The following is a 14,991-nucleotide window of genomic DNA, read 5'->3' on the forward strand; positions in this document are numbered from 1 at the left end:
AGGTAGGATCTTGAAGTATTGAAGAAGTAGGAAAAATAGGAGTTCCAGGTAGCAAGAGCCATGCACAAAAAAATATTTGAGGTTACCAATGATCTTAGGGTCAGTGGGAAATCATGGAACATGGGAACTGGGAAGGAAAAACGTAGAAGCTAAACAGGGATATACTGGAGGCAGTTCATATTGGCTGGAGAGAACCAATTGTCAAATTTTCTATGTGAGCATTTTCACTTCTGAAAGCCCCAAATATTACAAATTAGGTCTTAATTTGATGTTTTGTTGTAGTTTTTTTCAATGAAGAAAGTAATAAAGAATATGTGGATAATGCAGATTAAACTTAAAAGTGTGTCATGGTTACATGTTTTTTTTCTTTTTTTTTTCAGAGATCCACTTGTTAAAGATTTGCTAGCATACCCCTGAAGAGATGGAAGAATGGGTAGACTAGTACTTAAAGACCAAGTTAAAGTTCAGGCAATGGGGACCCTGAAGAATGTTGGGACAAGGAAATGGCATAATTAATACTGTTCTTCCCACTCCATATGACAATAAAATTCCTGTATTAGGAGGGTCAGAGTGGAAGGCATTGAGGGCCCAAAGAGAGACAAAAGAGGCTCAGAAGACCTACCATATGTGGATAGGGTATGCAAAGTATGATGACATTGGACGTGAAACTGATACCATTAATATAAAAGTCAAATAGTGTTGAGGGAGAGTCTAAGAGGGAATATGATACCTTGGTATAATGTATCATGAATTTAGAGCCAGAAGGAAATCCTTCATTTTAGAGGTGAGGCAACTGAGGCCCAAAGAGCTCAAGAGACTTGGCCCTCTGAGAATGGTCAGAATTCCATTTCAGGTCTTCCAATGCCAAGGCCAAAGCTTTTCTTTCTTTTGTATCATTTCACCACATTTCTACCTATTCTTGGAGGCTTCTAGAAAGATATTTCTGGGGTTACAAAAGGCAAAAAAAGGATACTTTTTCTTTATAGGCCCTCAAATGATCCAACTGATTTTAAGAACAGTTTGATAATCCAGAAGACAAAGTCATACTGGAAAGTAGCACTAATCAATCAATAAACCACTATGTAGTACCCTGGGATTTGAAAGGTTGGCATAATTATCTAGGTACCTAATTATTTCAAAAGAATGACAACCACTAGGGAGAATGTAACCCTATATTTTTCAGAAATGAAATAGGCATACCAAGTTCGGCAAAATTGGAGCATTGATTTATCAGAACACATAATTATTCCTTTCCCTTAGCCCTGTCTTTCAGCTATATAGTATCCATGGTTTTATGCTCAAAAATATCTAAAATAATCAGAATTAATGGATGCTACATCTGAGTTGCCAGAGTAACTAATTTGAAAACATAATCAGAATCCAATTCTTTAAATTCTTCAAACACCTTCAAAGGATCTCAGTGAAATTTGCTCAATGACCATTTACATCCTTTGCCACTGCAATCTGTTTCTTTATTAAGGGAAAGTAATTTGGCATTTAAAAAAATCTTGATTTGGCTTCAGTGAAATTTAGTAAATGAAAATTAATAATGCCTATGTGCAAAAGTAGTAACATAATGTACAACTACGTTAGTCAAGTTACATAAATTATGTCCAATTATTTCCAATTACCTTGCTTTTATTGCTCATTTATTATGAAATGGCCAGGTTCATATACCCTCCAATTCTTTTCTCTCTTGACTTTTATTAACTCCATGTGTGCCAAACTAAAAAATAAAGGGGGCCAGGCTACAATCAGGAAGGTGGTAAAACATTTATCCTGAATATTATGGCAGACAGATGTTGTTGTTGCCACAATTGCCAGAATTAGGGTTTTATTATGTTTTCTGACCAGTAAGGACATAACTATACCTGTGCCTATACAGTCCCAAATGAAAGAGACAGAGAGAGTAATCAACAGACATAGATGGAGAGAGAGACAGAGAGAAGAGAGATAGAGACAGGATGACACAGAGAGAGAGAGAGAGGAGAGAGAGAAAAAGAAGAGACAGACAGAAAGAGATAAGGAATGGGCACCAGAGTTGCCACTAGTATAATTATTCATGAATCTGTCTTTAGCTCAACTTCATTGCAATTCATGGTTCTTCTACATCTACAATTTGTTTTTGTAATACCCAATATCCAGTTGAAAACTGAAAGTTGCAAACAACTTGATTTTTTTTCATCTACAAAATGTTGAACATCTGGATGATTCTGAATGTGCAGATGTGTTTTATGAAATTATTCAAGTTTCATAGAGATGGTAGTATATTATGATACAATAACACTTATGTAAACACCATTCTAATGTATCCTTATATTCAAGCAACCCACTACTTTCTTCATAATTTGTCCCCAGTAAGAATCCTAAATTGAATGCAAGGTTATCCTAGACTAGGTGATTATGAAGGTCTCTTCTAGACCTAATACTTTATTATTGTAAATCTGACTCAGCTGTGAATTTCCTTTGGGGATCAATCAAATATTTTGAAATAATTTAGAGTCCTGTATATAACAATGAAACTATGTTTAGTATTACTTCTATTGTATATAGATAGTTCTTATATTAAAATAATTCCATAAAATTCATCTAATTCTTTTCTCATCAAACACGTTAAATAACCACTACCACCTCCAACCAAAACCTGCTATCCCCTTGAGGAATGAGTCTCTATCCCTGTGAAGCCCACTTTTGGTGATGATATATTCAAGTCTGTAGAATTATTTGTACCACTGATTTGGTTCATAAGCCAAATTGCAGAAGAGAGAAGATGAGGCACAGCATGCTAGCAGTTGTAGCCAAGGAGGTAATCTCTTGGGGCCTGATACTAAGTGCATCCAAAAATCAAATCAGTAATGTAGGAAATGGCTCAAGAAAACAGGCAGAATAATTGATTGATTAGAGGGACACTATTCTCAGTTGGAAATAAATTCCTATGGAAAACCAGTCCTGAGCCATGGAAAAAAAAATGAAATACCTCTACAGGGTTTTTTTGAAGTAGACTTCATGATTTGATTGCCAAACTCCAGTCTGACAACCATTGAGCTACTGGCTCATCAACTTGCTAATTCAAACTTCTTTTTCAACTTCAGATGTGATTATGTATTTTAAAAGGAAGCATATTAAACTGGTTAATTAATCAATGTAGACAGCTGTGATGAAACCAAACCTTCATTCAAAAACTTAGTGGTTGTTTTATAGTTGGTTTTAAATGCTCTCTTAAAACACTCTTAAGGAAGAGAAAATGGCTCTTTTGGAACACAACTTCTTCAGTGGGGGAATAGAAGGAAATACTACAGCCAATTTAAACCTGATGGTGTATCTGCCAAAGCTAAGGAAAGACTTTCCTCTTTGCTTATAAGATAGCATTCATTAGAGGTTTGGATGAATTGCTTTAAAAACACTATGGGAAAATGACAAAGCTAAAAGATGAATCAATCAACCAATAAACTCTTACCACGTGTCAGGCACTATGCTAAGGACAAAAAAATGAAACAATTTTCTCAGATAAGGTTTTCATGTTCCAGTTAGGTGAACAACTAATAGATATTTATCTCCATTTATTTACATTTAGATATTTATCTATATTTCTAGATACATGGATATAGACATAAAGACCAAAAGTCATTCCCCAATAAATAAGGGGTCAAAAGATGTAAACAAACAATTCTCAAAAGAAATTTGAACAATTAATTCTGTGAAAGAGGCTCAAAATTACTAGTAATAAGAAAAATGTATATTAAAATAAACCTAGGTTTCATTTTGCATTCTGCAATTCGGCACAGAAGACAATGTTGAAGAGATTGTGGGAAGATAGGCTCACTAGTGTATTGTTGGTGCCTCTGGGAATTAGAACAAATGTTTGGGAAAAAAATTTGGAATTAGTGAAATTAAATGACTGAGGTATCCATACCATTTGACCAGAGATTATACTACACTATACTATTTATAACCCAGAGAGGTCATAAATATGAAGAAAGTCCCCAAACACATCAAAACATCTGTAACAACATTTTTCTGATAGAAAAGTATCGGAAGCAAAGTAGATATCCAGCAGCTGGGAAATGGATAAACAAATTGTAATGCATAATGTGATGGAATAATACTGTTTTGTAAGGAATTTGTAATGAGGGGTGGCTAGGTGGTGAAGTGAATAGAGCACTGGTCCTGGAGTCAGGAGGACCTAAGTTCAAATTTGGCCTCAGACACTTAACATGTACTAGCAGTGTGACCTTGGGCAAGTCACTTAACTCCAATTGCCCTGCCTTTCCCCCTGCATAAAGCAAAAAAAAAAAACAAGAAATTTGTAATGAGTTTAGAATCTGAGAAAAATGTAAACATATAAAGCTAAAGTAGCATAAATAAAAAATAAATATCTTATGCTACATATATTACATATTTACATTTAAATAATAATGGTTAAATAATGCAAGGTAATTTTTGAGAGTGGCCACAAACTGTTTGAAGGATCAAGAAAGGATTCTTTGAGAGTGGAAGTAAAGAGTGAGTGAATTCCAGGCATGGAGGGATAGCCAATGGAAAGGGGAAAGTGCTGTGGGAAAAGAATAAGTATTTATATAATGCCTAATATGTGTCAAGTAATGTCAAGTAATCACTTATACAAATATTATCATATTTGATCCTCACAACAACCCTGGAAAATAGAAGTTATTAATATTTTCATTTTAGAGTTGAAGAAACTGAGGCAACCAGAGGTTAAATTATTTGTTTAGGGTCACACAGTTAGGAAGTGTGCAGCCAGATTTGAACTCGGGCCTTCCTGACTCTAAGTCTAGCTCTCCATCATGCCACCAATCTTATGGAGAGAGAAAATACATGTTGTGTATGATGACCAGAGAGAAAGTCAGTTTGGCTGGATCACAGAATGTGAGAGAAAGAGTAACATCTAAAAAAAGAAAAAAAAGAAAGAGTAATATTTGTTGATACTGGAAAGATAGGTTGGGACCAACTTGTATTGGGCTATAAAAGCTAAATATGAGATTATCTTTTATATTAGAAACAATACAAAGCCATTGGAGTTGGTTGAATAGAGGAGTCATGTAGTCAGATTTACTCTTAAGGAAAATTACTTTGGTAGCAGGGTGTAGGGTGTACTAGAGTATTTAAGAGACAAATTATGAGGCTATTGAACTAATCTAGGAAAAATGAGGGCCTTGTTAATCAAGTGGTTTGCATGGAGAAAAGGGGTTGGATGCAAGAGATGTTGTGAAGATAAAAATGGCAAGATTATGCAACTGATCGGATATGTGGAGTGAGGAAGGGTAAGGAGTCCAGTATGATGTTGAGATTATGAACTAGGGATTCTGAGAGGATGAGCAGAATTTATTTTAATAGAAATAAAGAAGTTTGGAAGGGAAAAGAAGAGTTTAGGGGAAAAGATGATGAATTCCATTTTAGACATGTTGAGTTTTAGATGTCTCTAGGATACACACTTTGAAATATCCGATAGACAATTGGTGATGGGACTGAAACTCAGGAGGTAAAATGGAGCTGACTATATAGATCTGGGAATCATTTGACTAGATATTAAACCCAAGGGAAATGATGAAGTTATCAAGAGAGGGTATGTAGAGTGGGAAGAGAAGTGGGCCCTTGAGAGAACTTTGGGGAAAACACAGTTAGAGTGACGTCACAGATGAGCCAATAAAGGAGAACAATGATTAATGAGAAAGGTACTGGATTATACCTTTGAATTATTTTCATTAAAGCTTTCTCTAAATACACTAAATCTACTTTAGTAATATTAAGTTAAGCTGTATATATGGGAGCAGCATGATGCGATGGAACCCCCAAAAATAGAAATAACAGATTTGAGACCAGGAACTTTAATTTTGGCTCTGGAGCAACTTGTATGACCCTGGGAAAGTCACTTCCCATATCCAGATCTCATGTTTCTCACCTACAAAATGATGAAATTGGAATAGATAATTTATGAGGTCCTTTTATACCTTTAAAACTATAATCTTATGTGATAAGCCTTATGAGTCAAGCTATGGACCCACGAGCAAGGAAGGTATCACTATCCTCTAGTGTCAATAAAGTGCAATTTTAGAAAAAAAAAAGTACCTAAGAGAAGAAAAAAAGATAATCTAGCCAGTCAATTGTTTAAAAATGCAAACTCAAGCTTTAAGATTGAAAAAAAAATGTAAAACAGTTGATCTGGATAATTCAGGCACAAAAGCATATTTTTATAATCTTCATTTATCAAGTTAATTTCTACTTTTTTAGTCTAACTACATGCTACCCCTTTCTATGCTTTTTATGGTCCCACTGCACTATCTACTTGCTATTCTGCTCACATGATACTCCATCTCTCATCTTTACAACTTTGTACCCGTCACCCCCCAAGTCTTGAATACTGTCCCCTCATTACATTCACCTCCAGGAGTCCCTTGTTTCCCTCAAGATTGCTATCAAGTGCCACTGTAGTCAGCTAATAGGCACAATTAGATCAATGCAAAAAGGTACCTATAAGCACAAAAGTAATAGAACTCTAATCTCATAAACCTGGCTTATACTGGTACCACAACTACACACACCATAAGTAGGAAGAGTGGGTATCCACAAAGAATGCAAAAGTGGAGAGGCACCCATAGAAGGAACAAACATGGTCCAGGTAACTCACACTGCTAGCACTTCACAGTTTCAAATCTCCCCCCCCCCCCCCCCCCCCTTGTAGTATCCTCATCATTTTCCTCCTGTGTGCAATATCTTTTCTAAGAAGAAATGAATAGCACCCTTTGGACCTATTCCCCTCACAGCTCAGATCCCCAAAGCCAAGGCTTCCTGGTGCCCTGAGCCCACATTCCTACTTCAACGTATATTTTCCAAGTGTTCGGGGGGGGGGGGAGGGGCAAATAATCACTTGGCCACTCAATGCCTTGTTTCTTTCTAATTCCGCCAAGCTTGAATGATTAACTTTCTCATACCTTGTAAAGGAGTAATGGTTGGCACTTTCTCATTTCAGCCATCTTGCCTAAAGAACATCATAACTTATAAGCAAGTAATACATGTAAACAATTTCTGAACTTCATTTAAGACCTTAACATCTTGATTTTTTATCTATCTTAGATTCTGTAATTTCATCATCCGGTCTGATGGAGAAAGTCAATTGATAAAGAATATCTGTTGTTGGTTTTTTTTTTTTGCTTTTTGAAGGGCAATTGGGGTTAAGTGACTTGCCCAAGGTCATACAGCTAGCAAGTGTGGATAAAGAATCTCTTGATTAAATTCTCCTCATCCTGCACTAATCTCTACCCTTAGATAAACATTGGGTTTCCCTAGCAAATGAATTTGGTTGCTTTGGGTATATTTGTACATAGTTCCAAATCTAGATAGCCTGGTAGTAACTTGGGGAGGCTCAGACATTGTCTTTTTCCAATATGTTCCCCTAGTGCCTTGCACTAAAGAGTCTCAGCAAAGTGAACATGGTGCAGTTTTCAGACAAGCCAAAAGTCTTCCATGAAGGCCCTGACCTGCCTCTGTCCCTTATATTTTATGTCATCAGCTGGACTGCAGGCAAAGCAATCGTTCAGCTCATAAAAATATATGTAAACAGACAAAGTGGGAGAAATTTGATGAATATATGTATACACACAAATATATGCATGTATTAGATCTGTATGCATACATATATAGTTTGGGGAGATATATGCATGTGTGTGTGTGTATATATATATATAGTATGTGTATATATACACCCAGATATATATGCATATATATACATATACAGATATATGATATATAGTAATTATATATCATATGTAGCTCTAGGGCTTAGCACAGTGCCTGACACATAGTAAGCACTAAAAATGTTTATGGATTGATATGTCTGTGTGTATACTCACACAGCTGTTGTTCGGTTGTTTCAGTCATGCCCAACTCTTCATGACCCTACTTTGGGTTTTCTTGACAAAGATATTGAAGTGGTTTGCTATTTCCTTGTCCAGCTCATTTTACAGGTGAGGAAACTGAGGCAAACAGGGTATAGTGACTTCCCTAGAGTCCCACAGTTAGCAAGTATCTAAGGCTGGATTTAAACTCAGGACTTCCTGATTCCAGGGCTAAAACTGTATCCACTGTGCCACCTAGCTGCCCATATACACATCTACACATACCTTTTAATAAATACTTATATAAACATGCATAATACTTATATACATATTTATATAAACATATATAAATACCTAAGTAATATGAGCTTTTATGTGTGTGCATCCACACACACACATCCAGGAGTATGATTTCTTTGATGTAGGAAACTCCTTGTAAAGAAAAGATTGGTGGCTAATAGTCTTAGAGAATTCCCTGGGGCACTGAGAGGTTAAATGATTCACCAAGAGTCACATAATTAATATGTGTCAGAAGCAGGACTTCAACCTAGATTTTCCTGACTCTCAGGCCAGGTTATTATGTCACCTGGCCTCTCATATTTGAGATGACCTATTAATTATCAGACTGAAGTGAGACAATTTAGATAGTCATTTTCATGGAATTTTTAGTTTTAGGTTTGGGGTTGGGTTTTTTTGTTTGTTTGGCTGGTTGGTTTTGAGATTTGGGGCTTTTTTGTGAGGCTGTGGAGAATTTGAACCCTTCACAGAAAGAGATTGCTTTTCTCTAGGAAAACATTCCACTATTTACTGAATTCAATGTCACTACTCCCATATATAAAACTGAATGATTGTTTCTGTATATATAGATATGCACACATACATACATGTGCATATATATGTTTGCATAAACATTTACACAAACATGAAACAATGCATATATTGTAACATATATATGCATGTACAAATATAAAAGTACTCTAGTTCTTTTTTCCAAGATGATGAAAAACAACTGCCCTTATAATATCTATTATTTTAGCTTCCTTTCAATTCTTTAGAGTATTTTTTTCTAAGCTAAATATTCCTGGTTCTTTAACCTTTGCACAAAGGTTATATTTTCTAATCCTTTGATTGCTGATCACTCAGATCCATTTTTAGCATTTTCAAATACTCAATCTATAAAACTCAAGTTTTACCATCATTTCAAGAATATATTCAAAGAACAAACTATCTGTCTCTCTATTATTGGATTTAATCCCCAAGGATCTTAAGAAAAATTCTTCTTTTGCCAGGAATCTCACTTAGCTAATCTTGATTTAAGGCTAAATATATCTGTAACTGGTATATTTTATTTTTTGATTGCCTTGGATTTTTTATGCATATTTACCATTCAATCTTTAAGTGACTCATGAACAATTTTTGCATATTATTTTTTGCTTGCTTCTGACATTTAGAATTCTCAAGTGACAGGCATCCTGGCATACCACCACTAAGGTTATTTTTTCATATCTCCCAAGATTCTTTCATACCTTTCAGCCAAGACTGAAGAAAGTACTCATCCTAGAACCACTCTGCACAAAGGATAGGTAAGCTTGTTCCAAAGTAAAGATTTCAATAAATCACTTAGTAAAACTATAATAATGTTATATGTCTCTCAATAAACACATTCATATTTTATGAAGTAGAAATACATATTGATTTACCATTAATAACTTTAATTTGTATGCATTTTAAAATTGTTAAAAACATCCTATACCAAAATTATAGAAGTAATTTAATTTAAAATCATAAATTTCATTCTTATCTCCCTTCTGTCACACAATCTTTTTCATGGAGATTAACAGTAAAATTAAAAAAGACAGATAAAATTTTGTTCTTATGGTAGGCTTCCTGTTGTTTTAACCCTTTCTGTCACACTAATTGAACTCCTCCAGTATGAAATACATTACAAGAAACATGTGTACTTAGGTTATTTAACAAATCCCAGTAGTGAGTGAAATAAGTTTTAAAAGATGACCTTGGAAGATTAACTGACAGAATGTGCTTTTTAAAAACTTGATCATATTTATATTTGGAAAATTATAGCCTAATACCTGGAAGCAAAAATAAAATTCACTGATGGAGTAGCTTTCTTACTATGACTTCTGTTGTTCTTAAGGAATAGGATAAATAAATACCCTGTGTTTAAATCCAATTAGTGATTAAAAGAGAAATCAGTGTATTGCCATTTCCTCTTCTTCCTTAAATTGGATAAGTCACATCTTTATCATTTATTTTCCCATACATTTGGTCTCAGAAATTCATGTCTAACTTATCAAGATTCCATATCAGGACACAAGTGAAGTTTTTTGAATGTGGGAAAAGCTTTGCTAAATAATCTCAGCAGTCAGAATACCAGCATATTCATATGCCACCCAAGGAGCATTTCTAAACCTAGAATGATGCTCATCAAAATACAACAAAAGAATGATGTTCTTCATTTTTTATGGCCGAAAATATCAAAGCAATATTGGAAAATCTCACAAATCCATAATTCCCTCCCTCAAAATATATAATTAAGAAAGTCAAACCGCTTACAAACTGAAGCTATTAATATGGCCACAAAAGAATCTTGTTCCCCTCCCCCTGTAATGTATGGAGTGGAATTTATCAGTAAGGCTTACATGGTTATCATAAAACTTTAGTAGAACATTGGATTTTAACTCCACAATGGACATCACTAATTGGAGAACTCGGAAAACCTTGAATTGTCTGTGCCTGTTTGCCAGAGGATTTTGAAAATTTATTTCCACGAAACCTTTCCATAAGTGAAAAAAAAGCCCCACATGTGCAGCGGCTACCTAACGGGGACTGACTTCCCCACCAAGAGGCAGAATCTTGTACTGTTTTTTCTCTGACTACCTTAAGAGTTTTATGTCTCCGGGGGGCGCTCCAGATCGCCTAGCCTGAGTGGAACATCCATCCCTTTCTCGGTTTTCTGGTTTCCCTAAAAAGTAGACAGGGCGTCCATTTCCCTTCTTTCCCACCTGTCTTCTCTCATTCTCCTTACCTGATGATCACAAACATGACCAGTGAGTTGCCCACCAAGCCCACCACAAACACCACGGAGTAGACCGCTGTGATGATGATGGGAATGGCAGGGGAGATGCGCGTATGGTTCAGCTGCTGGTCCTCATAGCTGCCACTCTCGTTGCTATCCTGGTCGTCCCATCCTGGAAACCAGTTGCTGCTATTGGGCAGCAGGCAGGAACCTGGGGGGCAGGTCGGGCCCAGATCCCCGCGGAAGATCTGCACCGGGGATTCCATTGAGAGGCAGGTTGGAGCAGAATGAAGGGTTCAAGGAGGCCGGAAGCCAGGAGAAGCTACGAGGCCTGAGGGAGGGAGGAGAGAAAGAGTATTTATGGGTGCTGGGGAAAACGCGAGGCAAACTTTTTCCTTGCGCAAATCTCAAGTTTCATGAAGCATAGAGGAACACAGCACCATGGATTTGGAGCAGGAAACGACCTTAGAGATTTAGTCCAAACCCTTTATTTCTCAGATGCACAGACGAGTCATTTGAAGCCCAAAGAGGGCAAATGATTGCTCAAGGGCACCCAAGTGTTGTAACTTGCAGTTCCAAGATGAAAACTCTGACTCCAAAGCCACAACTCTTCTATAAGCACCACAGGGCTACTTTGAAGGAGAGAGTCTTTTTACACTGATCTAGATCCACTCGCTCCACCCCACCCCCAGGGCGAAACATCAGCTGGTCAAATCCCTACCCTCCCCCCACCCTGAAAGTGTCTAGACAGAGCTTTAGGATCCAAATGAGGAAGGTGAGAGTACAGATCTAGTACCCAAACGTTTGCAAACACACACACACACACACACACACACACACACACACACACACACACACAGAGTTGCTTTCTCTTTATCCATGGTAGAAGGTAGGGGAATTGGTGATATGCTATTAAGCGACAGGGAAATGGACCCTTCCTCCCGTGTTAGGTTACAAGAGCTCCCAGACCCTGAATTCTTCCCACACCGGTATATCCCTGGAAGAGGGCCGGGGAAGGATGGATTCGGTATCCCCAAGGACAACGAAGTGTAAAAACACTCTGTAGCCCCGCAAAGCTCACCTCTGTCACCTTGCAGGACCGAGCCTATACAGTGTCTCTTCAAAGTCCGGGCGAGCTCCTTTAGGTACCCCAAGTTCTGGCTGGCCGGACAGCCTTCCTTAGCGCTGCATAGGCTGGCCCATCTGCGCCACGAGGTGAACCGCGAGTGGAGCAAAGCAATAGGGTTTTGTTGTTATTGTTGAGTTAGCGGCTGCAGCTGCAGCTGCAGCAACCGCTGCCGACTCTCCCTTTCCCCCCTGTAGTTCTCCTGGCTCTGACTCCTGTTGACGCCGCCAGTTCTCTGCCAGCCTCTCCAGCCAACAGCGCTCTGGACTAATGGGCACACACACTCTCCTTTAGCTCCGTCTCCGCTGCAGCTCGCAGGCTGTCAGGCTCACATGACTTCTAACTCAACTCCAAGGCAGAGAGACACTGGAAAGCAACATTGACAAGGGAGAAAGGGCTACCCTGCTGCAAACGGTACATATTTTTACACACTTGGCAAAGTTCCTGCCCCCATCACCAAGTCTTCAAGACAAAGCTAGATAGAGTTCCTGCTGAGGATGTTGGTACAGCAACATTCAGTCATTCAGTCAGTGTTCTCTGCCTGCGAAACACTGACCTTAGTGGCCCAACCTAAATCTAAAAAGAAATCACCCCCAAGTACACATTTCTTTGCAAGGCGAATGTGCTTCAATATTGCTTTTCTGTTCTGTTCTCATAAACCAGAATCTAGGCATTGCTGTGTCTGTTTCCCTCAATATGGAAATGGCTAGCAGATTGATTCTTTCAGTACTTATACAACCAAGGGTGTTGCTACTGGGGGGTTATGTTGGAAGATACTGTGCACGGCATAGCTCGAATTGCATAAAGAGCCATGAATGTGGACTGAGAGGCTCTGAGTTCAAATTCCGGTTTTGCTATTTACTACCTACTGACACCGCACAAGGCACTTAACTCATCTAGGCCTCATTTTTGTTCGTCTGTAAAATGGAGACATGGGGCTGGATGATCTTTGAGGTCCCCTCCAGTTCCAAATCTGGGATCTTGTGTGTGTGTAGGGACAACTTGTAGGAAATAATTTCTTTGGGTCATAAGAAAAGTTGGAGCTGGTTTACCTCTTCCTAAGGTTGCTGAGGAAGAAGTGGGTGGAAAAGATTCGGTTATGATGAGAATAGAACACAAAATCTGATTTGACTTAAATAGAATATTTTTGCTTATTCAATTCCTTTCCATTCCCTCATCCTGACTGCAACAATAGCTTTGTTCACTCCACATATGCTCACTTTCTCCATCACTAGTATTTTGGCATTTGACTAAGTCTTCTAGAAGTACAAATACTAGTAAAGACACACTGTTATACATACACACACACACACATATATATATATATACACTATATATGTATATATACAGATATAGAGTGTCTATACATTTATATATTGCTGATGAGTATAAATTTGTAGAGAGAGATATAGGGTGTTTCAAATTGCATGAAGAGTTTTGGGACAACCTGTATATAAATATTATATATGCCTATATGCACATACATACATATATATGCATATATACATACAAATATCCACATGCATACATGTATACATACAAATATACAAACATTTTTTTCTGTCTGTCTACACTCTTTGCCAAATGAGGGATTAGAATAAAATGAAGCCTTAAATGGGAGGAGCATTTAAAAAGCCTTCAGGTAGATCTTGTTGCTAAGGGAAACTAGAGTGTCTCTCTGTACACACTCAGACCAGATGCTTCTGTGGAGTCTGGTTCTCAAGCATGTAAGATTTAATCACAGGATTGGATAAAGCTCATAAAGACAAATAACATTTTGAAATGTTATGTACTGCATAGGGATTCAGACCACATATATACACATACATGTATTATACCTGTATGCATGTGTATATATGTATATATAAATACTCACATAGTTTTATTCCCACACACCTATATGCACTCACATAACTACATGCATATATATGCATAATATATTTTTTCAACAGGCTAACATAAAGCTAATTCCAGACTGTCTTTATTAAATGGTGTAGTAGAGAAAAAACACTAGATGAGAAATCCAGCTGAGCTCAAATACTGATTCTGCTACTACTTATCTGACCTTGGGAAAAGTAATTTTGCCCTTTGGTTCTTGACTTTCTTCATTTCTAGACCAAAGGAATTGGACTAGATGGTGTTTAAGTTTCCTTCCAGCTCTAAGTGAATGAAAAAGAACTTTGAAAAACCCAAAAGCACGATGCAAGTGTAAGATAGTCTTTGCTTAAATTTTTTTTTTTTTTGCTTTTTGGAGGGGGAAGGGTAGGGCAATTGGGCTTAAGTGACTTGCCCAAGGTCACATGGCTAGTAAGTGTGTCAAGTGTCTGAGGCCGGATTTGAACTCAGGTCCTTCTGACTCCAGGGCTGGTGATCTATTCACTGAACCACCTAGCCACCCCCTTCACTTAATTATTTAATAAAGATTTATTAAGCATCCAACTTTGGGAAAAATATACAGATATAAGTCACATTCCATGTCCTCAAGATACTTGTAGTCAACTACTATCACTTTAATTTTTACTAATTAGTAGAATTGGAATACATAATGACAATTTGTGCCCAATTCACAAAGTTGGTTTTAGGTCATTGACCTCTTCCACATGGAAGTAAACTTGCCACAGAAATTTGGACATGGCCGTGTATTATGCTAAGGGACAGGAAGGACAGGAAGGTGTTGAAGTGGATAGAGCATGAGGCCCAGAGTCAGGAAGACCTGAGTTCAAACCAGGCCATAGACACTTACTAGCTGTGTGACCCTGGGCAAGTCATTTAACTCTGCCTCATTTCCTCATCTGTAAAAGGAGCTGGAGAAGGAAATGGAAAACCACTCCAGCATCTTTGCCAAGAAAACTCCAAACAGGATCAGAGGCTAATACAACTGAAATGACTGAACAACAAAGAAGGAAAAGGAATAAGTTGGCATTATGGAGGCTGGAAGAAGATATCTTCACTACCTAGCTTGAACAAAGTTATTT

General features: G+C 37.5%; 1 protein-coding gene across 2 annotated transcripts in view; it reads right to left on the bottom strand.

Moving 5' to 3' along the window:
• The window catches only part of OPRK1 (opioid receptor kappa 1), a 36,730-nt gene extending 24,374 nt beyond the window's left edge, over positions 1-12,356 (bottom strand). The window contains exons 1-2 of one of the 2 annotated variants that reach the window (XM_069099937.1): positions 11,972-12,356; positions 10,900-11,221 (exon numbers count right to left, since the gene is read on the bottom strand). In XM_069099937.1, coding sequence (XP_068956038.1) covers positions 10,900-11,156 — 257 coding nt within the window. In that variant the 5' untranslated portion in view covers positions 11,157-11,221; positions 11,972-12,356. Of the gene's footprint in view, positions 1-10,899; positions 11,517-11,971 lie in introns of those variants that run through there. The other variant, XM_069099938.1, reaches the window with a different exon arrangement.
• Between the last annotated feature and the right edge of the window lie 2,635 nt (positions 12,357-14,991).

Source organism: Petaurus breviceps, unplaced genomic scaffold (assembly GCF_028583685.1).
Source record: "Petaurus breviceps papuanus isolate PSGF00001 unplaced genomic scaffold, PetGlider_PUasm1.0 38, whole genome shotgun sequence".
NCBI classification, from domain to species: domain Eukaryota; kingdom Metazoa; phylum Chordata; class Mammalia; order Diprotodontia; family Petauridae; genus Petaurus; species Petaurus breviceps.